Consider the following 27,018-nt stretch of genomic DNA (forward strand, 5'->3'; position numbering starts at 1 on the left):
AGTTTACAGTACCAGCTTGGACAGTCAAACTTGACATCACGTCACAGCAGTCTGGCGTCCAATGAGGGTCTCTGATGATGCGGAGTCATGGCGCTGACATGAGCTAACAGAAAAAGCGTCTTACTGCCAAACTTACAAAATACATAAGGATAAAGGACAAAATATCCGAGTCTATCAAAGTATTTGAGAAATAGAGCACCCAAAATCCTCAACTGCTGGTTTCGGTAAGTAAAAAGCCGAGATAAACAGTAACGTTATGTGAATGAAGGTAAACGCGTGACGCTCCTGGTGTTGTTTTTCTCAGTTGAAACAGACAGCAACAGACGCTTATTGTGGCGCAAACCGATTTCACTCGTGTTTCTATAGTCATTATGCCTCAGGACTGTGATCAGACGCACTTTTTTTTTTTTTTTACTGGATTGGAAAAGTTTCAGTTTTCACTCGAAGCGTCAGTCTACGTTGGAATAGTGTCTGTAAAATGTAAAGATGTGCGGGGTGATGGGTAACATTAGCCATCAGGTCAAATCTTAAAATAGATTGTTGAAGGTCTTTTGCTTGAGCCAAACCCACGTGAGACAATACTGAGGTATAGTATAGTAAACTGTACTGTTTTGAACCTTACCATAGTAAAAACATTAAAGTATAGGCTACTACATTTTTTTATTCACTATAGTTAATACTACAGAACACTGTAGTATACATTAAAGGGGCCTTGGCACAAGACTTTTTTAAGATGTCAAATAAATCTTTGGTGTCCTCAGAGCACATATGTGAAGTTTTAGCTCAAAATACGATATAGATAATTTATTATAGCATGTTAAAAATTGACACTTTGTAGGTGTGTGCAAAAATGTGCCGTTTTGGGTATGTCCTTTAAAACGCAAATGAGCTGATGAAGTGCAAACACTGATCACAATGATGGTAGTTGGTTGGAATTGAAACTCAAATGTGCTGTGAATTATTTTTTTTCCTCTCTCTTTTTCTCTGCACTAAATTGCAGTGCTGTGATTGGATAGTGCAGATTAAGGGGTGGTATTATTCTAATAAGAGGTCCTTATGACATCATAAGGAGAGCCAAATTTCAACAACCTATTTTTTTAGGGATGCACCGATATGGAAATTTTGGCCGATACCGATAACTCTTTATATTTGGGGGCCGATAACCGATATCTATAGGCCGATAAATATTCATATTATTTTCACAATGAAAAACTTGCAGACCGCGGACATCTTGTCTTTGCGCTAGACTAGCATACTCTTCTTAAGCCTGCAACACGTGTCATCTTCGTGCTATGTCACAGAAAGCACCAATCAAAACTCCACATAGCCAGCAATGAGCAAGTGAAGTGGTTCAACAAACCAAAATAGTTTATAATTTATCGGCTTTCATTTATCTGCCTAATTTTGCTATCAGACCGATAATATTATTAAAATATAATAATATTAAAAATAAGTAGTTATCGGCCGATAACGATATGTCGGCCGATATATCGTGCATCCCTACTATTTTTGTATGTGCTTGTAGAGAATGGTTCACCAAAACTAAGTTACTGGGTTGATCTTTTTCACATTTTCTAGGTTGATAGAAGCACTGGGGACCCAATTATAGCACTTAAACTTGGAAACATTTCTAGTTTTACAAATACACATTTTAGCTAAACTGTGTGTGGATTTTCCTTAAAACCCATCCAGTTGGCCCATGATACCATTAAGTATAATCGCACATCGTAATATTAGCATCAATAACCGCGATGGGAAAAATTACCCAAATCGTGCAGTTCAATGTTTGCCAAAATAAATAAATATGGGGGGAAAAAATCGATTTGTGGGCTTTGAGAAACAATTTTGAATCAACCACGTAAAAACCCGATTAATCGAAAAATCGATTTATTTGCCCAGCCCTAGTATTTACTGTTATATATTACAGTAAGTATAATAAAGTATGTTTTTTATTTGGAAATGTTGAAAACAGCTTTAATTCATACATCTAGTGTTTCAAACTTCATGTTTTGGGCATATATATATTATTAGGCATATACAAATACTGATCTATATGTAGTTCTGTGAATTAGATTTTTTTACAAGATCAAAACTGCTCAACTTTTATAAAATTAGTCGTTGTGTCTTTGGACAACCATTGGAGCACAATTATGCAACTATCTTATAAAATGATTTTCCCAAATAAGTTAAATGATCATGTAAAAGAAGAACAAATCTGGAGTTATGAAATGATGTCAACAAATGATGCTGCCGCACAGTAAGGTTTCCTGTCTGTACTAGTCACGTCTCCTAACTATAGATCATGACACCTTATTGACATGACTTAAAGTCATGTCATCACATTCTCTTCTTCACTCACATGTTAGAGTTTACAAGACTTATGCAAGTCACCGTCAGTCTTGCTATTCTGGGGCATACTGGTAAACAGACTACCAGTAAGCAGAATAGCATTCGAGTTGCCTAATACCCAACAGGTATGAGAAGAACGAGAGGGTTGCTTCATTAAACTTGACCTATTACAAGCACTTAATGTTTTTGCAGAGCGAGGGAGAAGTGTTAGGTAACCACACATGTGTTTGTTAAGTTTGGATAGACAAAAAGTTGCAATAAAATCAAACACATTCCATGTTTGTCAGTTACATTTTTTGCTAATTTCTTTTATAAACAGATAGGAAACAAAAACAGATGTAAAGTGCATGTTGAAGAGTTATGTCAACATTTTTAAAAACTTAAAAAAAAGTTATTTCTCAAATCTCAGAAATCTGGTAGATTCACGGAATAAATTACTCATCGATCCTAGAGTTTGCTGTTTATAGCAAACCTCTCATGCTTTCTCTCTCGTTTTCTCTTGATCTGTCTCTGGCTCTCATCCTTTGATGAGCCAACCTTCATAAAACTTTACTAAGCTGACTGCTGCATAGGTGGATCTCTGCATGATATGTGACCGGACTTTTAATAGACTGTACTGTAGATGTGTGTGCTTTGACAACCTGTTTTGATGCCTGATACTAAACAGATAAAAATACAATTTCGTATTAAAGATGCATTGTGTAACTTTTAGAAGGATCTCTTGACAGAAATGCAATATAATATACATAACTATATAATCAGTGGTGTATAAAGACCTTACATAATAAACTATATGTTTTTATTACCTTACAATGAGCTGTTTTTATCTACATACACTGCGCTTCCCTTTACATAAACAACATCGGCATGTTTCTACAGTAGCCCTAAACAGACCAACTGTCCTATATCCACCTGTTTCTTGACGTAAATGTGTGCGCCGCCATCTTTGAGCTTTCCGGTATGTGACTTCCAGTGAGCCACTAAAGCTAATGGTAGTGTGCCGACAAGTGTGCCGTTTTTTGGCTTTTTAATGTTTATTATGAAATACAAGAAGACCAACATAATTTGTGCAGTTAGGGGTTGCCATAATAGCTAATACAGATGCACTAAATCTCTACAAAACATTTGTTTTAACCCCATGCACAAGAACTGAATGTGTATGTGGCGCACATGCACTCATGATCTGTATTTACAAATCCATCCAGTAAAACCTTTCATAGAAATTGCCAGTAAACAATCAATACAATAATTGTTTAAAAACAACTATGTTGATAAAAATATGCTGATTTATTTATTCTGCTACTATATATTATTACAAAAATGCGATTACAGTACAGAATATATACAACATAATCTGCTTGTTTATAATAGTTCATAATGTGCTTGAGTGTATTTTTGTTATGTTTTTAATAAAAAAGCAAGCAAATAATTTCATAAGCTCATGTCTCCACCTGCGTAAGAAGCGATGTAATAATATTTTCAAAAAAAAAGAAAACAATACTCAATACATGGAGTAGTTTAATATGTTTATTATGGTTTGTTCAAATAACTTACAATGTGTTGAATGATACTGCTGACTGAGTCGGACCGTGAGAAGCTCGACGTGTCGCCATAAACAAGTCCATTACAAATTGCTGTTTAAAAAAAACATCACACCAAAGGGACAGTTGTGATATTTTAAACCAGCCCCTGAAAAGTTAAAACACGAAGTCTTGGTAAATTTTATGTACGAACACTCAACCTACTTTCCCATTGTAAAGATACTGGTATGTCTCTGCTTTTATATTTGCGCATTGAAGACCCATCACCTCCGATCAACAACACGAAATTATTGAATATATCTTCATATATCAGGCCACTTCTTAATTTCATCCTCACACTGGTTAATACATGGCAGGTGTAGTAAATATTAACTGTTTAAATCATGTTTTATGCGTGCTCCCACTACACTGTTTTCTACCGGCTGGATAGAAAAGGAAGTCTCGGACCGTAAAGGAAATACGCCACATCACTTACTTCCGCGTTCGAGAAACAGGTGGATAGAGTACATTTTGTCCTTGCGTTGTGTCAGACTATGGCATGTTTGTCATGTGGCGGCTACCGTAGCTTCTTGTGTATTCACAGTCTCAGCACTAGATGCCGCTAAAAATCTACACAGTGAACCTTAGCTTAGCTGGCGACTGACGTATTCCTGTGGGTTGAGTTTAGTCAACAAACTGTTCTACTGACATCATTAAAGCAGGAAGTAGAGGGCTATAGTCCAAACCGGACATTCGCTGTTGGCTTCTTGATAAGAATACAAACAAAGAGAAACAGTACTGTAGTATGCATATTGACTGCTAAATGCTATTTTTAATGTAGATACATAACAACAACTTTGATTTATTACATCACATACATCTTCCTTATATGGAAAAGAACAAATGTTCATGAATAAACTGTTCCTTTAGCTTAACTGCTGTTCCTAAGTTTTTGTAACCTATCTGTGTGATGCCCCCCCATCAGCCTGTGAAAATGGACACTGCTGGTGTATTTATAGAGCAGAGTCAGCCAAGAGCAGTCATTCTTAAGAGACTATCCGTTGCTCGCATTCGTCATAACCGTATGATATTTCATTCTGGAAGTCACTGTGTCCAACTTACGTGTCCAACTTTTCTAATTTAAACGCTTTCTGGAAGATAAACAGGTAGGCTGCAACTATCGTATGAAAAGTAAGGTTGTATTTTTTTGTGAAGAAATGTTTGTTTTATTTCAAACTACTAATAAACACTGTTCTCTGTTTAAAGATGAATCTGGCGTTCTAAGTAGAACAACATCAAGAGGGATACACTAAACAACTATGGAGAAACCAGTTTTACAAACGCAGCCCTCTATGCTGCCCTTCTTTGACACAGCCCATGCCGTCAACTTGCTCCGTGGCATCCACGAGCTCCGTGCGGAGCGCAAGTTCTTCGACGTCACATTGTGTGCCGAAGGAAAAGAGTTCCAATGCCATCGAACTGTGCTAGCCGCCGCCAGCACCTACTTTCGCGCTATGTTTGCCGGTACTTTGCGAGAAAGCGTCATGGACCGCGTGGTACTCCACGAGGTATCCGCTGAACTGTTGGGTCTCCTGGTGGACTTTTGCTATACGGGCCACGTCACTGTCACTCACGACAATGTGGACCTTCTTCTCAAGACGGCGGACCTTTTCCAGTTCCCATCTGTTAAAGAGGCATGCTGCACTTTCCTGGAGCAGAGACTTGATGTTTCCAACTGCTTGGAGATCCAGGACTTTGCGGAAGCGTACGCGTGCCGCGGGCTCGCCACAAGCGCTCGCCGTTTCGTACTGAAGAACATTGTGGAACTGGCAAAGAGCATGGACTTCGAAAGGTTGTCGTGGAAGCGCCTACTGGAGTTTGTGTCGGATGACGGACTGTGCGTGGATAAGGAGGAAACTGCGTACCAGATTGCCGTGCGCTGGGTCAAAGCCGACCTGCAGCATCGCTTGCATTACTGGCCAGAGCTGCTGCAGCAGGTGCGTCTCCCATTCGTACGACGTTTCTATCTTTTGGCCCACGTAGAGAGCGATCCGCTGGTCTACCTTTCGCCGGCCTGTTTGCGGTTGGTCAGCGAAGCACGTAGCTTTCAGTCTTATGAATACGACCGTCATGACCGACCCAGTCATCGGATGCGCCCGCGTCCATCCACCGGCCTGGCCGAAATTTTGGTGGTGGTGGGAGGATGTGATCAGGACTGTGATGAGCTTGTTACTGTGGACTGTTACAACCCTCAAACTGGACAGTGGAGATATTTAGCAGAATTCCCAGACCATCTCGGAGGTGGCTACAGCATAACAGCTCTGGGGAGTGACATTTACGTGACAGGTTAGTACGGTGACCTGACGCATACTGTTTAGGATTTTGTAAAACTGATACTCACGCAGTTTGACTTTATAATAATATACTAAGATAATAAAAGAAAGCTTTAATTCACCAAGTGCAGTTTTAGAGGTGACAGTCAGCCAATGTATAAATAAACCACTGCATGTTTGACTTTAATAGAGCATAGTGATGGGACACAATGTCCTGCCAGATCAACATCTAGGTGATCCGTTGTCTTTAGATATGAACAATGATCACAATGACAAACCATCTTAGGCCGCTGCGTGCTGCCTTTATTTATACACAGTACATGGATATGGGCCAAAACACAATGCTGGGCCAAAGTCACATGCCCACCCCTATTAGGTGAGGAACTAAGATACTATCACCAATTTATGATATTTCGTCATTTTAAACCTTCATTTATAACCACAATGCTATAAACAAGTACACACTAAGGCACATTAGTTAAGTGAGTCTATGGGATGTTTTTAAACCGTGAACCCATTCACATATGTACTTGCTTTGTTTTCCAATAGGTGGCTCTGATGGATCACGTCTCTATGATTGCGTTTGGCGATATAACTCCAGTGTGAACGAGTGGACAGAGGTCTCCCCAATGCTGAAAGCCCGGGAATATCACAGCTCTTGTGTCGTGAATGGTCTGCTCTATGTAGTTGCTTCTGACAGTACAGAACGCTATGACCACACCCTTGACTGCTGGGAGGCTCTTCCACCCATGTTACTCCCTATGGATAACTGTTCTACCACGTCATGCAGGGGGCGACTTTACGCAATTGGCTCATTAACCGGAGAGGACACAATGGCCATTCAGTGCTACGATGTGGATAGCAACTGCTGGTCACTTGTCAACAGTGAAGATTTGCCTCTGTGGTCTTTCGCCCCCAAATCTGTGACTCTAAATGGCCTGATCTATTTTGTAAGGTGAGAGAGATGGTGAAAATTGATACTTTTGGATACTAATGAAACTGAATGGGTAAAACAAAAGAAAAGCAAGTAACAATGCAAATAAGTGAACTTTTTCATGTTTCTCATTGTAATGGTTATATTTCAGGGATGATTCAGCTGAGGTTGACGTCTACAACCCACAGAAAAATGAATGGGACAAAATTAATCCCATGACACAAGTTCATGTCAAATTCATTACACATACACTGAAATACCTTACTTAAAAAAAGATTTAAATATGCTCACCGCATCATCTCACACTTCACAAGTTCATGTCGGAGGCAGCGTGGCAGCTCTCGGCGGTCGCCTCTACGTGTCCGGCGGCTACGACAACACCTTCGAGCTGTCTGATGTGGTGGAGGTCTATGACCCCAGTTTGAGATCTTGGACCCCAGCTGGTCGCCTCCCCCAACCTACTTTCTGGCACGGAAGTGTTAGCATATTTCGACAGTTCATGCCACTTGTTCCCAGTACATTTGAGCCTATGGATATGCCCGAGGCGAATGCCATTCACCTGCACAGACACCACCGCAACCAGGCACTTCACAACCACAACAACAATGTCAATCAGAACCTTAACCAAGATGTCAATCAAGTCCATTGAGAATGAAGTTGCTTAAAGTTCAGAGAACTGAGCGACGAATAGACAATCAGTGTTTGCATTACTTTACCCAGTAACCTAATGATACTACAGCTTTATTGTTGCATGCGGTTTTAATGCTGGCTGCGTTTACCTTGAACAGAGACCGAAGTGACTTATGAAATAGTGCCTGGCAAATTTCAAGCAATCCGTATTTTGAGAAGTCTATGGAAGTTCCCCTCATAATTTATTTTTTTCTATTATGCTATATTATTCAGCATGGACATGTATACCTAAGCATTCCAAAAGGTTAATGTGAGTATTGTTTATATAAGCAGAGAATTACATCAGTATTTTAAAGCATCACAGACTTTCCAAAAACAGCATGATGTTTTGATGAACAAAAATAAGTAAATGTACCCCAGCATTATATGAAGAGCTCATGTGCAAACACACAGAAGGTTGTTCCAAGCAACTATAATCTTCCATCACTAAATGAAAGCCTGCCTTCCCCTCATTATGGAAAACATATAATGTCGGGCACTGTTTCGTTCTGAGCACTCCTTCATAAACCCGTGACGTGGCAAAAACGCGTTAAAAGGCGTTTGGGGCACATAAACAGCACACATAACGCTCACTGTCCATAGAAAATCATTCAATAAAGGCGCCTGCAACTGCCATAAATGCGTTTGGTGTGATCGACCTCTAATGGGGCATACACACCAAACACAAGTTCAACGATTTGCGCGAGTAGATTACATACAAAGTCAATGCAAAGACGCAATCAGACGCGTCCTCGCGCAGGCCGATGCAAATGACGCGAATTTGCCGGCGTGATTGCCGCAAAAACACGCACTATTCGCATCAAATGCGCCTTTGCGCAAGTTGAAAATATTCAACTCAAGCGGAAAAATTAGCATGACACGAAGTTAAATCACGAGCAACGTGATGCTACGTGTTTGGTGTGTACGTAGCATAAGGGGGCGTGCACACCAAAGCATTTAAACGCGGCTAAAACACCAGGTGGGCGCCGACTGTAGGCACTTGCCAGCTTTTTTCAACTGAACGCTTTGGTTGCTATTAGGGATGCACGATATATCGGCCGACATATCGTTATCGGCCGATAACTGCTTATTTTTAATATTATCGGTTATCGGTCTGATAGCAAAATTAGGCCGATAAATAAAAGCGGATAAATTATGGATTATTTTGGTTTGTTGAACCACTTCACTTGCTCATTGCTGGCCATGTGGAGTTTTGATTGGTGCTTTCTTTGACATAGCACGAAGATGATACGTGTTGCGGGCTTAAGAAGAGTATGCTAGTCTAGCGCAAAGACAAGATGTCCGCAGTCTGCGAGTTTTTCATTGTGAAAATAATATGAATATTTATCGGCCTATAGATATCGGTTATCGGCCCCCAAATTTAAAGAGTTATCGGTATCGGCCAAAATTTCCATATCAGTGCATCCCTAGTTGCTATAATATTACAGCTTTGTTTATCAGTCTTTGAACAATGCGCCGGTTGGTTGTTGTGATATTTTCCCACCTCTCCTCTACTGTGATTAGATGTAACATTAATGAGCTAAGCTTTTAAATATTTTTCAATTCTCTGCACTAAGCGCAGAAAAAACGCAGAGCGCTGGCGCTCAGCACGGACAAAACTCGCCAGCTGCTGACGTTTTAGAAAAGCGCAACGCTTCCATTGGAAACAATTGAAAACATACGCTGGCGTAAATGCTTTGGTGTGCAGGCTATCTAATAACTTTCTATTGCCTTTAAAGTAAAATGAATAAACTTAAACATAAGAACCTGATAAAAATGCTTGAGACGCATGTACAGTAGAGGGTTTTGCATCTGAACTCTTTATATATTATTATGTTGATTTGTCAGACAATCTAGAATGCATGAAGTGGTCACATTTTTGTGATTTTGTGTCTCTCTCTTATGCTCTTGTGTATTTTGATATAAAATTCAGTTTATGAATCTAGTCACTGTTTATTTGAGGGATTGTATAATACAGTTCATCATGAACAGCTTGTGTTTATTACCGTAAGTTGTTTGCAATGTGGATGATGACAGGAAGAATAGTTGTATTTTTATGTAAACATTGTATTAGGATGCTGTACTAAAAACTGGAATTAGTGTTTCAGTGTATCTCCTTATGTGTGTATTTTATAATACCAGTACTAGCGAAACTAATTATTTACAACACGCAAAAGCGGTACTTGACATTTGTTATTTTATTTTTCTTACGGAATGTTTAGTATGTTTCATTGCCAAATCATTTGTATATGGACTGTATATTTGATTTGTGTAATAAAGTTTGTATGTGTGGTCGACAAATAAATGACAATAGCACCATTACGTTATCTTTTTAAATTTATATATGCAATTAGATGTTACAGATTTTAGTTCAGCTCATCTAATCTTCACTTGTGCTCGGATCAGTATATCAGCCCAACTGCTACCAATATAGCTATTTTACCTTTTCAAGAGAATAAATAAAACCATATTTTGTTTTTCATGCAAGCTATTTAGAATAAGTGATAATTTCAAACTTAACTTCATACACCAACATAAACCTTCTGAGCACATCTTTAGTTAAATATGCATGGACTTGAGTCTAATCCAGTTAGACCTTTTCATCAGTTTCAGAGCTTGACAACTCAACGACCACATGGGATTGATGGATTTGGTATGGATCGGTCACCAACAGCGTCTGTTCCATCACATCTGCTACAGTGAACCCATCCTGCTCATCTCCACCATCAGTCCTGTCAGTCACATTAAATCCACTCTGCTCACCATCCTGTGTCTCATCAGTTATTGAATAAGAGGCCTGATCTCCTCCTGTTCCTGCAACAGATGCTGAGACCACTTGCTCCACCACATCTGACCCTCCCTCGGTCACAAGGTTAACTAGATCCTCTGGTTCAACCTGATCATCTGCCTGGCTAGATGCTTCATTCTCATCTTCCACCACCAGGTTGCGCAGTCGTCTCTGTCTTGGGTTGTAGTTTTCCACACGAGAGTGGATCTGGGAGTGTCGACGCAGATGTGCCTGTATGAGGCAGATTAACAGTACAGCGAAAACACTAAGAGAGCAGGAATGTAAAATGTAAACAGGGTTCACAGTTGGATTGTATCATTTTTCGGAAAGATTAATCCAAAAACTACACACCTGTCTGGTGAACTTGTAACCACATTGGGTGCACTCGTATTTTCTCATGCCTTTGTGACGTCTCACATGAACACGCAGCTGCTCAATGGCTGATGGGACATATATTACATTTTTGTAATGTTGCAACTGTTAAAATTATGCAAGACTTTCACTTATAAGTCGCTTATTAAAGGAACATTCCACTTTTTTTGAAAATATGCTTCTTTTTCAGCTCCCCTAGAGTTAAACATTTGATTCTTACCGTTTTGGAATCCATTCAGCTGATCTCCGGGTCTGGCGCTAGCACTTTTAGCATAGCTTAGCATAATCCATTGAATCTGATTAGACCATTAGCATCGCGCTAAAAAATAACCAAAGCGTTTCAATGTTTTTCTTATTTAAAACTTGACGTGTACTAAGACCGGCAGAAAATTAAAAGTTGTGATTTTTAGGCAGATATGGCTAGGACAATACTCTCATTCTGGCGTAATAATCAAGGACTTTGCTGCTGTAACATGGCTGCAGCAGGCAAAGTGATATTACGCACTGTCCAAAAATAGTCCCCTGCTATTGAAAGTAACCAAGGGGACTATTTTCAGGCAGTGCATAATATCACTACGCCTGCTGCAGCCATGTTACAGCAGCAAAGTCCTGGATTATTACGCCAGAATTAAATAATAGTTCCTAGCCATATCAGCCGATAAAATCGCAACTTTTAATTTTCCGTCAGTCTTAGTACACAATGTAACTACAAAAGAATCAAGTTTTAAATTAAAAAAAATATTGATTTTTATAGCGCAATGCTAATGGTCTAATCAGATTCAATGGATTATGCTACGCTATGCTAAAAGTGCTAGCGCCAGACCCAGAAAATGTAGGTAAATGGATTCCAAAACTGTAAGAATCAAATGTTTAACTCTAGGGGCGCTGGAAAATGAGCATATTTTAAAAAAAAAAGTGGAGTGTCCCTTTAAATCCAAACAATTAAGTGCCAAATGTTATAAAATAGAGTGTGTATGAATTGTGTACCTTTAAATGTTTTGCTGCATATTTCGCAGAAATGCGGTCTGCCTTCTTGGTGTTTGCTGGCTATATGACGTAACAGAGGGCCTTTCTCAGTAAAGCGCTGCTCACAAAAATCACAACCATACGGCCGCTCCCCAGTGTGTGTGCGATGGTGTTTGTCCAGACTGGCTGTTCATACATATAGTAAACATTTGGTTTTAATAAAAAGTATTGCATAAAAATGCCATTGAGTAATACATTTATTCAGGTTTTGAATAATAAACTTGGGGTTTATAAATAAACACTTCTCAAAGTTACCTTGTGTGCGAAATGTCTTGCCACAGAGGTGGCACTGGAAAGGTTTCTCTCCGGTGTGTGTCCGAAGGTGCATGTTGAGATTGGCTTTCTGAGTAAAAGCATGATTGCAGAACTCGCACACAAAGGGACGCTCATTTCTGAGGACAATACATAAAAAATGCACATAATTAAGACTGCTCGACATGAATTTAACAGAGTACACAAAAAACTATACTAAACATCTGTTCTGTTTGGTTTACCTGTGAATGGCTTTGATGTGCATTTGCAGGCCGTTGCGGCTGGAGGCCCGGTGGCCACATTCCTCGCACACGAACAGTTTCTCACCTCGGTGTTTGGCTGCCTCGTGCAGACGCAGCTCAGTGCTGGACAGGAAACTTTTGGTACACAATAAACACTAGACAAGAAACAAGACAGATGGCTTATGCTATTAACAGACACTTAATAGGATATTGCAATAATATGACTTCCCTTTCCCAGTCCATTAAGGCCGAGGTTTCCAAACATTTTAGATCTCAGGACACACCAAAATATTTTTATAGAAATATGCAGAAAAATACATTTAGAAATACAAATCATCTTCATATATTCAAAGTTATTGTATGAATTAAATAAGTATTAAACACTCTCAGAAATAAAGGTACAAAAGTTGTCACTGGGAGAGTACCCTTTCAAAAAGGTACACCTTTGTACCCAAAAAGTGCATATTAGTACTTCAAGGGTACATATTGGCAGTTCAAAGATACATATTTGTACCTAAATGGTAAATATTAGGACCTTTTTTAAAGGGGACTGTCCCAGTGATAGCTTTGTACCTTTATTTTTGACAGTGAATAAGTATGTTTAATTGCAATCCCAAAAGACCAAAAATCAAAACCATTGCCAATAAGAGGACAAAACTGTTTATGTGTCATTCACTAGTGACTTTGCGCGACCCACTAGTAGGTCCTGACCCACAGTTTGAAAACACCTGCCTTAAGGTACTGTAGACCTTTTGTTGACATTAGTCAAGAGTCACTTACTGCATGTGGCTTAGGAGCTCCGTGAACTTTAATCATGTGACTGCGGAGGTCTTTCTTCTGCATGAACTGCTCAGAACATGACGTGCACTAATATGGGACAACATCAACACAATTTACAGTGACAGTCGGGCCAGCAAAGAAAAGTTTAGCTGTCAAAATGGGAGGCATACCTTATTCGGCATCTCTCCTGTGTGTGTGACTAGGTGGAGACGAAGCTCATGTCGCTTCTTAAAGGTCACGGTACATTTGGAACATGAAAACACCTGGCACAAACAAAACGTCTTCAGTGTTGTATCAAAAATGTATGCCTTATATAAAAGCGTGCCACTTTACATTAAAGCAACAGTAACCAATAAGAATAAAACATTAAGGTTATATCTTACATTTAAAGGGACACTCCACTTTTTTTGAAAATAGGCTCATTTTCTAGCTCCCCTAGAGTTAAACATTTGATTGTTACCGTTTTGGAATCCATTCAGCTGATCTCTGGGTCTGGCGGTACCACTTTTAGCATAGCTTAGCACAATCCATTGAATCTGATTAGACCACTAGCATCATGCTCAAAAATAATTTAAATTTAAATTGAAAATATGTTTCAATATTTTTCCTAATTAAAACTTGACTCTTCTGTAGTTACATCGTGTACTTAGACCGACGGAAAATTAAAAGTTGCGATTTCCTAGCCCAATGTGGCTAGGAACTATACTCTCATTCTGGCGTAATAATCAAGGACTTTGCTGTCAAACCATGGCTGCAGCAGGCGCAATGATATTACGCAGTGCCCAAAAATAGTCCCCTTCGTTACTTTTAATAACAGGGGACAATTTACAGGCACTGCGTAATATTTATTACCCATTTTTGGGGGCGATGCTAATGGTCATTGATTCAATGGATTATGCTAAGCTATGCTAAAAGTGGTACCGCCAGACCCGGAGATCGGCTGAATGGATTCCAAAGCAGTAAAAATTAAATGTTTCACTCTAGGGGAGCTGGAAAGTAAGCATATTTTCAAAAAAAGTGGAGTGTCCCTTTAAAGATGACCAAACATTAGACTGCTGGTGTAATTTGTAAATGGTCGTTTGATAACTCACCACCTCTGTTCTGCTAAGACAGTTTCTTGCTTCGTGTTCTAGCAGGTTTTCCTTCCTGTAGTAGCACTTCCCGCATTTAGCACATTCAAAGGGCTTTTCTCCTGTATGTCTCCTTTCCGACAGAAAAGCGTAGACAACAAGAGAGTCATGGTTTTGAAGAGAAATGACCTAAGTTCATTTAACTTAACTGGCAAGATAGCATCAGCGCTTTACGTTTTTTATATGGTCCATATAGCGGACCAATTATTATTACCCTGTCTGCATACCTATAAAACACACCTGTTGTGTACTTTTAAGTAGTACTTGCTGAGGAATGTCTTGTTGCATGTAGGGCATTGGACAGAGCCTTTCTTGGTGGATTTTGATGTTTCTTCTCCATTCTCTTTATTGGTACGTTTTTGTTGTTTGCGCTTTCTCCTTGGAGTATTTGAGGTTGAAGGTGAATCATGCGGCACATACTCTTCATCAGTACCGTCATTGAGAATCTCCATACTAACATCTCTGTCATTGTCATCATCTTCATCTTCATTGTTGTTGACATCATCATTATCATAATCATTATCATCTTGATTCTCAACAGATCCACCTACCTGCTTACAGAGGAATAATATCTAGCATAAATCCCAAATTTAATCATTGTAAGTTACTGTGCATATCATGCATTATTGCAACTGTAACGGTTGCGGATTATCATCAATTTAACTTGCATGCAGCGTCTACTAGGCATTCAGCATAAGACGTGAGGCATAAAAGTGTAGTGAAATGTACCTCAGTCTCACTCAAACCAAGATATTTGAGGTGATCTTCCTCTGTGGCAGCAATGTCCTCCTCTTTGTCCTCTAGAGATGATGTTTGTTTCCTTCCTGCTCCTTGTCTCGTGATAATGGACGTGGGACTCTCCCCGACTAGTCGACTGGGACCTTTCACTCTCCTGCCAGAACGCGTGGTTTTAGTAGACGTTGAGGCAGGGGTGTTGTCATCATCGCTAGCTATGACAGCTTCATCTAAACTGCATACATTTGATTCAGTCTTCTCAGTTGTTTGATCATGATCAGAATTTGCTAATGTCAGTGGGAAAGGTGAATTGTCTTCTTCATCTTTACTTATAACGGAAAATTGTAGTGGTATCACAGAATCCAGTACTGATAGTCCACTAGCTGCATTATGAACCTTTTCTATATTACTATCATCCAACTGCAGTTTACCGGTGTAAAAAAAATTAAGCAGTAGCTCCAATCCATCGTCAGGGCATTCCAATGGGAGGCTGATCTGTACACATGGTGTGTCCGAACTGGGATCCTGAAACAAGCTACTGAAGCAGGCAAGAACATTGCGATGTGCCAGGTGCATCTGCCCACTTGCTGTGCTTAGCATGGCATCACAAAACTGGCCAAGACCCCTCTGTTGGTTGAGCAAGGACAGCACCCGCTGAGCATGAGAGATCCCTTGGGCTTGATTTTCCATCTAGACAAGAAAACTTCATTATAGTATTAATAATTATTTGGTGCTAATGAAGACATTACAAGAATGTTATGATTTTTTACATATATTTATATACAATTTTCATGCTCAGAGCTGCAATTAGCATAAATGACAATGTTAGGTTTTGTCTTGTGAAACGACAAAATGTATTAACATACTGTAGTTATTAGCACGTGTTGCCATGTATATTATGAGTTTATAATGTTTTTCAGGTAATGCAATTTTTGTAAATTCTTATTATAAATTCTTATTATAAACTCATTTACATTGCAACTATTGTTGTGGCTAGTGCTGTAAATTGGCATGAAAGAGGACATGAATAAAACATATTCTAGTATCTTGCTATACACAGAATGTTTCTGCACGTTTTCCTGTAGACTTGTAAATACAACATTAGTGTTACCTAAACGTTAACCACAACGTCCGCATTTTAATGACGCTCCCTAAACTACGTGCTGCACAATCGGATATGTACGACTCACCTTTCTCGTAAATTAGACCGTTACTTTCACATTTCTTTTCATATACTGAAGCTTCACATATACGAAACTTATTTTAGTAACTGAGCAATATATTTTGTGTCGTGAAATGCTTAATTTAAGCTAAACAACAAGAAGCCATGTTGAAACTAACGGGAAGTGACGTTGAATTTGTATGGTAGTTGGCCGTCCAACTCATTGCGCTGGGTGAGATTTTTATGTAAATTTCTTTTTAAATGTGAACTATTTTATATTAATTTGATTCTGGCTAACCATTTTAAACATAACACAAATTGTATTTTTTAAAGTTGCAGAATCAATATGTGCTTATTCACAGTGAGAGTTTAAAATCAAACCTATTGCAAACTCCGGGAAAGAATTTGTTGTCCGTCACATGGCACATTCCGAATCTGCGAGCGCTGTACAAATTGCCTGTTATCCACCGAGTCCTATCGTTAACATGTTTATCGTTTCACCGTTATCTCTGCTGTATTAACACTTTCAGTCGCATGTATGCATCAGCCAAACACTGTCAGTGTTGTCGTAAAAACGACCAGAGAGGGGAAATTAGTAGCTTTGCCTTGACTGGTGGAGTGGAACTACAGAAGCATCGTGCAGAGTGATTTTAGTGTTCACTTGAAGCAACTGAAAATGAACAACAGATCTTTATAAACCTGTTTTTAACCGTATGATCTGACTAACATCTGTTAGCGTTTATAGTACAACACGGGTTGTAAGTGTTTCTCTCTATAAACAGGTGAGTCAACTAACGGTGTGATAAGTTAACTGAGCATTGATATTTAGGCAGTAAGTTACAAGGCAGTTTTCTGATTATTTTAAACAGTCATACTGGCTCCAAGTGTGCTGATACTGACACTGCTATCCTCTCCGTTAACAGGTGCTGCCCCGCTCAGGGTTTATGTCGGTTTTTGACAATGAAAGTAAAGAAAGTTTCCTCTCAGGCCCAACATGAGCAACGAAACACCAGCAAACATCGCGATAAGCTCAACAGGCGCAAAAAAACACTTACTGAGCTCAAGAAAACAAGTCTTCTAAATGCAAGCACAAGTACGGCTAAACTAGAGCAACTCATAACCAAAAGAGAGAAGCCTCGGTTAAAACGACTGAAGAAGTTGTATGCCAAGCCAGTGACTGTAAACCCAGACAAAAGCTCTTCTTCAGAAGAAAAGGTGAAAAATACTTCTGGGGCTTTGGCTCATACAAATGGAGACACAGAACTCGAGGGTAGCAGCGATTCAGAGGACCTTCAGGAATGGGACGCATATGCTAACAGCGTTCTTCAGAACGGCATGGAAAGTTCAACTTTATCAGACACAGACCAGGTGGAGAAAGATGAGCTTCAATACCATGTCCAGCTTGACCATACTCAAAACCGAGCTGTTTTGGTCATGCAACAAGGCCAGGTAGAAAAACTAATCTTATTATGATTTAAACATTTTGATGTAGATCTTAAAAGATGAATTTTACCTGACTTGTGTCTGATGTCTGCGCAGACCCTGTGTTTCCGTGGGAAGTGCCTGCTCACTTGCCTTTACGGTCGTGTAGAGGTGCTGGGCTTCACCATAGAGGAGGGCCAACAACCTTACCCGCTTTTCTCCCCACCATCGCACTGCCCTCTTACCATCTCAGCCTTGGGAAACAACTCACCGTCTAACAAGAACAAGAAAGAGGGACGGCTGGAAGCGAAAGCCATTGTTCGCAAATATCTCCCTTTAGGTAATTTCTGTTGTTTTCGTCTCACCCTCAATGTGATCAACCCCTACGTTTTTTATTCTGTGGCATATAAAAGATGTCATTCTTAAAGATATCAAGGTTATATTTTCAAAAATGTTTTTTTTTTTGCATTATGTAGGATGATTGTATGTAGAAAACAGTACATCACAAAAAATGACTTGAGTTGGGTTTTCACAGGCAGGGTGACATTTAGCCACAGTACAAATTTCCATAAAATTAAGTTGGTGATATATTTTGTCAGTGTCACTGTCAATCTTCAAAAAAGTCAAAATGCATTATAAAAGTAGTTTCTACCTTTCAGAGTCTTTTTAGGCCTATTCAATAGCTTCAAACAAAAGTAAAAAGATAACTGAAGTTAAAGGAACACTCCACTTTTTTTGAAAATAGGCTCATTTTCCAGCTCCCCTAGAGTTAAACAATTGATTTTTGCTGTTCCTTTCAGCCGATCTCCGGGTTTGGCGGTACCACTTTTGGCATGGCTTGGCGTGGTCCATTGAATCTGATTAGACCATTAGCATCGCCCTCAAAAATGGGGTAATGATTTTATGCAGTGCCCGAAAATTGTCCCCTGCTATTGAAAGTAACCAAGGTCTAGAAAATTGCAACTTTAAATATCCATCGGTCTTAGTACACGATGTAACTACAGAAGAGTCAAGTTTTAAAATAACTCTTTGGTAGCACAATGCTAATGGTCTGGTCAGATTCAATGGATTATGCTAAGCTATGCTAAAAGTGGTACAGCCGGACCCGGAGATCGACTGAATGGATTCCAAAATGGTAAATCTCAATTGTTTAACTCTAGGGGAGCTGGAAAATGAGCCTATTTTCAAAAAAAAAGTGGAGTGTCCCTTTAATATAACTACGTATATAAACACACAAATTTTGCCTTTTTAAATGAAAAATTTCTTTAACCGCATTCATTATTTCTTTTGTTTGCTCCACTAATGTCATGTTGTGTTTATTTGTGCACGTCGACCTACAGAGCCATGTAAAAGGCTTATCAATGAAGTGAACTCGGACTCGTGTGTGGTGCTTCTAGAACCTCTGGACACGCCCCTCACTCGCTTTCTCACCAGCTTCACAGAACTCAATGAGATCTTTGGCATAAACTCTGTGAGTCTCGAATGTCCTACATTTGAAAACAGAAATTACAGAAATTTCATATGAAAACTTATTGTGATGTATTTTATGTGTCCTAAAGTGGGAACTGAAGTCTCAGGCTGCCATCTATCACCCTGCTCTGTCTGCGGTGGGTGTAACAGCACTTCGTGAACCCTGTGCCCAAGGTCTTGTGATGTCACCTAGCTATAAAGAGGCTTTAAGCAGTTTGCTCAGTGCCTGGGCAGGTAGTACATTTTAAATGTTATTTAAATATTGGTGCTAATTAATAAATGAAGAGTTCGGGTGCAAAACCCTTTAAATTTGTCTGATATGTTTTCTTGTAAATTAGCATTTTTAATCTTAATTGATTCTGCAGTAATTTAATCTTATTTTTTCTGAATGGCCTGAGGCCGGAATTAAGTGGATTTAAAGTGAAAGTATTTGATGAACATGTAAAACGTGCCATGAGCATTCAGTTAACCTGTTAACCTTTTTCCATTTTCTGAACCCACCCACAAAAAATGTCATAGCCAAACTAAAATAGATACAGTTTATGAAGTCTTTGCACTAAAAGCATAAGTTTGGTCTCATTTGAAAGCAGACACTTGGAAGTTTATTAAGAGGTGAAAATGAGTTACTGTCATAATGAAAAAAGTTGTTATAGAGAGCTTAAATTATACTTTTTATAAATATTGTTATGAAAAACTAAATGAAACTGGCCTGGAGCAATCTAGAAATGCTCTGCAGATGAAGCCAAAGGTCTGACCATGTTCTGTTTTAAATCTGAAGATGATACCTCTAAAACTCTGTATTTTATGAAATGTTTTTAGACCCATGTCATGTAAATTTATTTAGAGAAAACAGCAAAAATGCTAAGCTAATGTTTGTTTATTTATATCTCACAACATCCTTTAAGTTTATTGTCCTATTGCTCCGTGTTTTAAACAGACTCATTAAATAAGCATCCGGATGAGTCATTAACAACTTTTAATCCGGGATATGGCTGTCTAAATGTTTATTTTATTATTATTATTAATAATTACCCATACATCCTATTTAGTGTTTCATTTCCTCCTTTCGTCTCAATTCACTTTCTTTTTATTAAATTCCTTTCTTACAAAAAGAAACTTACCTTAAAGAAGCTTTACCAGTCGAAATTATTCCTAGAAACATATATATCATATCTCCAGACAGCAGATGTTTGCTAGTACGTTAGCTTAGCATACCATCAAAACACGACAAATAAAAGCATTTATAATAAAACTCACTTTATAACATCAAAAGTCGAGTGCTTTAACAATCATGCGTGATCTGATGTGGCTTTGGATCATAAAATAAGACCGAAAATAAACAATTTTATGCTATTTATGCTGTTAGCTTTGCTCGATTAGCATAGCATTATAATATACAGTACTGTTATGAAAATACCAGACATAGCGTTAAAAATACAGACAAACCATATATAATCTTAATCGTGTTTATTTTCTCCATGTTTCAAAATATCTTTATTTGCATGTTATTATAAAAACAGCGATCGATCGTTGCACGTCACTGTTCAAGTACACGTCTGACTGACAGCTGAGCTGCTCTGACGTCTTGTTCTATGAAAGTTTCATACTGAGATTTTCTGACTTTAGCGCCCTCCGGCTTCACGTATGAATGAAACAAACTGAGTGTGAATGACTGCAGACTCCAGCTTGCTCATATCGCCATGTTTGGAATAAAAATGGGTGAAATATTACTCTCCCTGCAGAAATTTGAAGTAAACATATAAAATTGAAGTCATATTTCTCCAAATATGCATACTTTGAATTAAAAGCCCCGATGGATGTTGTTTTATCGAGTGCTTTTATGACGATCACGAAGGAGTATTTTTATCAATGAGCGCGGCTGAGGGTTATATTTCAAATTAAAGGTATGTACCGTTTTTCATTTTCATAACGCCTGACAAAAATGAAGAAATTACTGTCACTAGGATTTTCAGATTAAAATAAAGGTCACAAACTAAATCTTAAGTCAAAACACTTTTTAATGATGTATAGTTGTTTAATGTAAGTACATTTAAACTAACAGTAATTTAAATTATGTAAATAAATAGCTCTCAGTGCGCTCACGCCCTCGCGCAGGCTATCAAGTTTTTAATGTCATTATCTTATTTTTTGATGAAAGTGGCATTTAGCAGCTTTTGCATCTGAGCTCTTCAAATGCTATGTATTCAGATTTATAGTCTATAAGTGGTCCGTCTGTTTGTCTGAAACCCCATAATCTACATAAAATGTTGTGCTTTATTTCCTCACAGGGGAATTTGACCGCTGTCCCATAATTCTTGTGTGCGGTGCAAAAAACTCTGGCAAATCCACATTTATGCGGCACCTCATTAACAGCCTGCTAAATCAGTGAGTTCAGCCGGTTGATTTGATCAGAGGACAAATGTTAAACAATCGCTTTAGATAATGATGATGATGATGTATTTTTCTTGCTGTAATTTCTCTGCATATTAAGTTAAAAGGAAGCATATACATTCTTTATAAAAATAAAGTTAACACGAATAATAACTGATTTTTTTTGCCCTGTCATGTGATTTTGTATGTGCAGAACAACAAGTGTAGAGTATTTGGAGTGTGACTTGGGCCAGACTGAGTTTACCCCTGCTGGATGCCTCTCCTTAAACACGGTTACAGAACCACTGCTGGGTATGTCTCTTACTCCATATCTCTATACAGCCACATAAACAATGTGTTTTTACATAAATACATTTATACAGATTCTACTCGCCAAACACAAAACAGACGCGATAGCTAATTCGAACGAGTGATGTGCTTCAATCTTTGTAATGTAGAAAATCTGCTTCACCGTCGCTGTCGTTATCGTGAAAAGGCCCGCCCCAACGTTTCTGATTGGTGCAGTGATTTCTCGGCATTACAAATGGGCTTGAATGGCCTTTACCAGACAACTTGCAGAGCAAATCTAAATTTGCCAGAAGTTGTCTGGGTTTTTCCATGCTAGAATAAACCCTGTCCATAAAACCGCCCCCTTACCCAGTAGAGGTTTCTCGGTTCCAAATAAATGTACCTGACCCGAAATGACCTGAATCACTTTTCACAAATCCGATGTGCATAAATCTCTTTTTTTAAAGAAAGACCCGAGACAAACCCGAGAAAATAGACCCGAGTTTGACCCAACCCATTGGCTTTTTTTACCTGACTGGATTCGAATGTAAACCGGGCACCTGACCGCCTGTTTAGTCTGCATCCCGCACCCACGAGTCAGACAGAAAGAAACCATGGTGGCCTCGCAATCAATTTGGCCCAATCATCCATTTTCATTTGTTATCTGACGACGGCCCCAAGGTAAACGCTAAAATGGGCATTCAGAATTGATTGACAGGTCTGTCTCAACGAAAAGTTCTGCAAAAACGCATTCATTTTAAATGACCAGATGTCGCTAATATTGTACCCGACCCTTGTCCGAGGCACACGTGAAACTTTTAGACCCGAACCCACTCGGGTTGGACCTCGGGTTTTCGGATCTAAGTGACCTGTGAAGACCTGTGAAGGTTCATATTGAATGGACTGAACAGAAGACGTTGATGCTCTTATATTTTTAATGGCATGCCACATATCGCCACCTACTGTCTGTGTACATTTGTACTGTAACTCTTATCTTATGTTTTACATCATTTACTGATTTTTACCATGTGTACCTCACTGTAGCATTTATGTAACAGGTTTTGACCTTTTGGTACCACAATGTAAACAAAATGGAGTGAAAATATTTTTTCCAGGTTTATTAAAACTGTGACATTTGTCCTGTTTTTAATTTCCCAATTATATCGCCAATCCCAGTGATAATCTATTACACCATACATGTGTTTATAGTCGGGGTACATTTTAAGAATATCGTTGGAATCTACTTTAGTTCATTGTACTTACTGAAAACAATTGACATATTTATGATTATGGGATTCTTTAGGGCCTCCGTTCACACACCTGCGTGATCCAGAGCACATGGTGTACTACGGTCAGACAGAATGTCAGAATGACATTGATCGCTATCTGGAGTCCCTCAAATCCCTGTGGTGCCACTGCAGTGGAGAGAGTCCTGTTATTCTCAACACTATGGGCTGGGTCAAAGGTCAGACATATAAAATATATTTGATTTAAATTAAAGAAATATGAAATGGTAATATAAATCTCTTTGTCTTTCTTTGTCAGGCCAGGGCCTTCAAATCCTGACTGACCTCATTCGTCTTTTCTCCGTTACGCACGTCGTGCAGCTAACTTATGGAGACGTGCCACAGTCTTATCTTCTCACCCCTGACTTCCTCAGAACTGCCCACGGCTGGCAGACCCACCCTCCGACACCATCCACCCTGACAGAAGTGTCAGCAAGTGACCTCGCTCTTCGATCTCATGTATTTCTCCAGATCGTCTCAGAGTTTGAAGGCGCAGGGACAGCAGGAGAAATGTAAGCCTTCCAGCTGCATCTTTTGATCCTGAAGGCGTAGTTCACCCAAAAATTAATGTATTCTTTTATTCACTACAGATTTTATTCTGTCTATATCGCTAATATGTCAGTAAAATTTCAAAGTACAGTTTAAACACACTGCACTACTTTGCTTGGCGCACTTCATAAAAGTCACTTTTTCTGAATATTTCCCAGGCGATTTCAGCGCAGCAATGAACTTCGAGACTTGGCTCTGCTTAGCTACTTCAGTAAGATGCAGTCTCCTGAGCCAGGCCCAATGCGCCCTCTCCACTGCTTCATACCCTACCAGGTAAACATCACTGCTTAGGTCTGATTGGGGTTTCTCACCAGCAGTGAATATGAAAAAACGTCGATTCTTTATTAACTCTTTATATATTTCAGAACATGTCAGTCTATTTAGTGTGAACATGTGCTCTCTTTTTTTTCAGGTCCCACAGTCTTCAGTGGCTATAGGGGTGGTACATTGTGAGGTTGCACCCAACCACATCCTCTATACAGCAAATGCCAGTCTGGTTGGATTGTGCTGTTTAAGTGAAAAGGTCACAGGCAGAGGAGGTCCTGTTGTGCTCTCCCAAACTCCCATCTGTCAATGTGTGGGCCTAGGTGTGTACCAATGGTGTCATTTTGACTATGATGTTACTTATTCAATGGGAAAGGATATAATTGAATGTTGTTTGGTTGACATTTTTGGTTGTTTTTTAAGGTGTTGTGAGAGGGGTGGACATGGCACGAGGTCTGTACTTATTGGTTACTCCTGTGCCTCCTTCTGTCCTGAAGCATGTGAACTGTCTTCTTCTTGGACAGATCACACTACCTAAAGAACTGCTAACTATGCAGGTATGAATCAACTGTATATACTTCATAGATATCCATAGGATTTTGTTTTGTTGAATTTTTAGTATCGTTTTATAAGGGTTTTAATGATTATACTCTATTGTGCGATCTTATAAAAGTGGAAAAGTTATCCAACCTGCTAATATTGGTTATTTGAGTAGTACTTAATCTCTAATTTTCTCCTTTTTTAGCATGGAGTTGAAGCAGAATTACCTTATGTCACCACAGATTACAGCTTTGAAGTCACAGGGGCAGGAAAACTTCACATTCACAAAGGACTGTTAAGACGTTGTTTTATAAAGTCATAAAGGTTAATCTGTTGTGTATGAACCTTGCTTTCTGTGAATGACATTTGTATCTTTGTGTTGTTTCATACCCTAAACACTGAGGTAAGATTTTACCTTGACTGTACAAATGGACACAAGATCTTGGCTTATGGAACGGTTTGAGTGTATGAGGGGATCTCTTTTCTATGTTTCTAGATGAATGGCTCCACGTTTAAGCTCAATACAGGAACTCATAACATAACTCATGTTTTGATTACTGATACAGTTTTCTAAAATACATTTTCATTATGAGTCCTGATGTTTGTTACCAAGTCACATATTCCAAAACCAAGTTAATGCAAACTGTAAAATATTAAAAGTGAGTTTCATTTTTGACAAGAAATTTGTTTCTTATTCATCTGTGACTATAAATGACTTGTTTGAGGTTGTGCAATGTTGAAACAAAATGCGATGCGTGTTAGCATACAAAATAATACAAAATTTAAATATATGTCCAACTTTTTGCCTATTTCTGGAAAAGAAAACATCCAGGGTTCCCACAGGTCCTTGAAATACTTGAAAGTTTTTAAATCTGGGGGGGGGTTCACGACCCTGGGAAGTTTTACATAAATACAGGTCATTATAAGTGCTTGAATCTATTTTATGCAAGAAGTTTTCTGAAAAAAAAACATATTATTCCCTGTGTAGTGAAGGATGATATCACTTGTGCTAAACTGTTTGCTTTAAATGCTTATATCTTCTGTATGCGAATGTTGATTAATACCAAAATGCTTTTTTGCATAGTTGTGTTTGACACATGAAAACGTCTTGGGTTACGTACATAACTGTTGTTCCCTGAGAAGGGAACGAGACGCTGCGTCTCTCTTGCCATACTTCCTGTGTCCCTGTAACGCTGTCTTCGGCAATATTTCAGATAGTGATATACTCCCTGGCTCCCGTGTCACCCTGTCTTTGTCGTTAAGCCTCATCATTGGTTGAATTTGATATACACATTCAGATGCACTTACCCCTGGAGGCATCCCCAAAGTGTCACCGCAGTGACGCAGCGCTAGTTCCCTTGAAAGGGAACTGTAACAATGTATCTTAAAAGGTAACACGATGTAACCTTGCTCTCACTTGACATGTGTCCCAACATTTAGCCCTTGAATTTAAGGGAATTGGACCTGGAAAATCCTTGAAAGGTCCTGGAATTTGAAGTTAACTAAGGTGTGGAAACCCTGAACATCACAACAACTTTTGAAAGCGAACAGCCATGTTTAGTTATTGCATAAAACAAATCAGACTTTTTAACAATGCAAAAAAAATTGCATATCAATGCTATCATGCATATCCCTACTAGCATTCGCATGCCAGCAGATACTGTATTATCTGCATCAACCTAAAAAAATGACCATTCGTTATGTTTTGAAGTATTAAAATTAAATCACTCATTTATAGCAAACCGTCGCTACGCATATCGCAATATGCCCATGTGCAATATTTCAAATAGCTTCTTTATTTGGCCTGTAATGCTGTAAAAAATGCATTTCTTTACTAATGATAATTGTCTAACACCAATAACTAAATTATAAATTTGCAGCATTTGGAAAGCCCGGAAACATCAGGGAATTTAAAAATTGTGATATACAGAAAATGAATGTAATGTGTGTAGCGTTGTTATGTTCCGTTTTAAAACATTTTAATTAGAAACTGAAGAAATTGCTCCTTTTTAAATTATTTTATAAATTCATTATGCAGTAAAGGCAATTGACAAGACAAGTCATGGAAATTAATTGAAAAAAGCTGTTACAGAAGCATCCAGCGAACACTTAAACCTGACCTCAACTGTACCATAATTTCATAATAATGTAACTATTATAACCAGAAACCCTTATACAGCACTGATATGCGAGTGTATAAAATAATTCTGAATGAGATTATAGACAAAAATACAACTATCACTAAAGCTAAGGTGCACAAAAAATTATCATCTTTACACCGTTTTATAACATTATGTTATATGGGCTTTGATGCAGCCATCAGACTTGTTCTACTTCATGCGGCTCATCAAGAAACGACAGGCGGGTGACGTCAAAGTACTGCGAGAGCGATTCAAAAAAAGCATACGGAGAAGTCTAATTTCGACTCGCTCTCGCGGTACTTTGACGTCTCCCCTCTGTCAGTTCGTGCGCGCTACATAAAGTCGAACACACCTATCATCAGGCTTGTTCGACTTCATGCGGCGCTGCAAGAATTG

General features: G+C 38.8%; 3 protein-coding genes across 9 annotated transcripts; 2 read left to right on the forward strand and 1 right to left on the reverse strand.

Annotated features, from left to right (window-relative positions):
• Positions 1-88: 88 nt before the first annotated feature.
• klhl21 (kelch-like family member 21) lies at positions 89-10,124 on the forward strand. 3 transcript variants are annotated; one of them, XM_073875279.1, is made up of 5 exons: positions 89-224; positions 5,136-6,215; positions 6,752-7,157; positions 7,288-7,355; positions 7,445-10,124. In XM_073875279.1, exons 2-5 carry the CDS (start codon positions 5,189-5,191, stop codon positions 7,783-7,785), a joined length of 1,842 nt encoding a protein of 613 aa, XP_073731380.1. In that variant the 5' UTR covers positions 89-224; positions 5,136-5,188; the 3' UTR covers positions 7,786-10,124. The 3 variants fall into 3 exon arrangements, with proteins under 3 accessions (XP_073731380.1, XP_073731381.1, XP_073731379.1); XM_073875280.1 differs by lacking the exon at positions 89-224 and adding an exon at positions 4,357-5,060; XM_073875278.1 differs by lacking the exon at positions 89-224 and adding an exon at positions 4,358-5,035.
• zbtb48 (zinc finger and BTB domain containing 48) lies at positions 10,125-17,934 on the reverse strand. 4 transcript variants are annotated; one of them, XM_073875275.1, is made up of 11 exons: positions 17,806-17,934; positions 15,125-15,820; positions 14,636-14,949; positions 14,357-14,468; positions 13,436-13,528; positions 13,266-13,352; positions 12,486-12,640; positions 12,247-12,383; positions 11,953-12,117; positions 10,945-11,033; positions 10,125-10,824 (listed from the first exon to the last, which is right to left on the reverse strand). In XM_073875275.1, the coding sequence occupies exons 2-11, from the start codon at positions 15,818-15,820 to the stop codon at positions 10,396-10,398; spliced, it is 2,277 nt and encodes a 758-aa protein (XP_073731376.1). In that variant the 5' UTR covers positions 17,806-17,934; the 3' UTR covers positions 10,125-10,395. The 4 variants fall into 4 exon arrangements, with proteins under 4 accessions (XP_073731376.1, XP_073731377.1, XP_055044807.2 ...); XM_073875276.1 differs by lacking the exon at positions 17,806-17,934 and adding an exon at positions 16,321-16,460 and having other exon boundaries at positions 14,636-14,946; XM_055188832.2 differs by lacking the exon at positions 17,806-17,934 and adding an exon at positions 16,321-16,460.
• nol9 (nucleolar protein 9) lies at positions 16,385-25,164 on the forward strand. Of its 2 annotated transcripts, none has more exons than XM_055188833.2 (13): positions 16,385-16,524; positions 17,216-17,741; positions 17,832-18,054; positions 19,055-19,185; positions 19,274-19,418; positions 21,473-21,569; positions 21,769-21,866; positions 23,146-23,307; positions 23,388-23,640; positions 23,836-23,950; positions 24,090-24,264; positions 24,365-24,498; positions 24,687-25,164. In XM_055188833.2, exons 1-13 carry the CDS (start codon positions 16,493-16,495, stop codon positions 24,801-24,803), a joined length of 2,208 nt encoding a protein of 735 aa, XP_055044808.2. In that variant the 5' UTR covers positions 16,385-16,492; the 3' UTR covers positions 24,804-25,164. The 2 variants fall into 2 exon arrangements, with proteins under 2 accessions (XP_055044808.2, XP_055044809.2); XM_055188834.2 differs by lacking the exon at positions 16,385-16,524 and adding an exon at positions 16,687-17,074.
• Positions 25,165-27,018: the final 1,854 nt, after the last annotated feature.

This window comes from Misgurnus anguillicaudatus, chromosome 13, assembly GCF_027580225.2.
Source record: "Misgurnus anguillicaudatus chromosome 13, ASM2758022v2, whole genome shotgun sequence".
NCBI classification, from domain to species: Eukaryota; Metazoa; Chordata; class Actinopteri; order Cypriniformes; family Cobitidae; genus Misgurnus; species Misgurnus anguillicaudatus.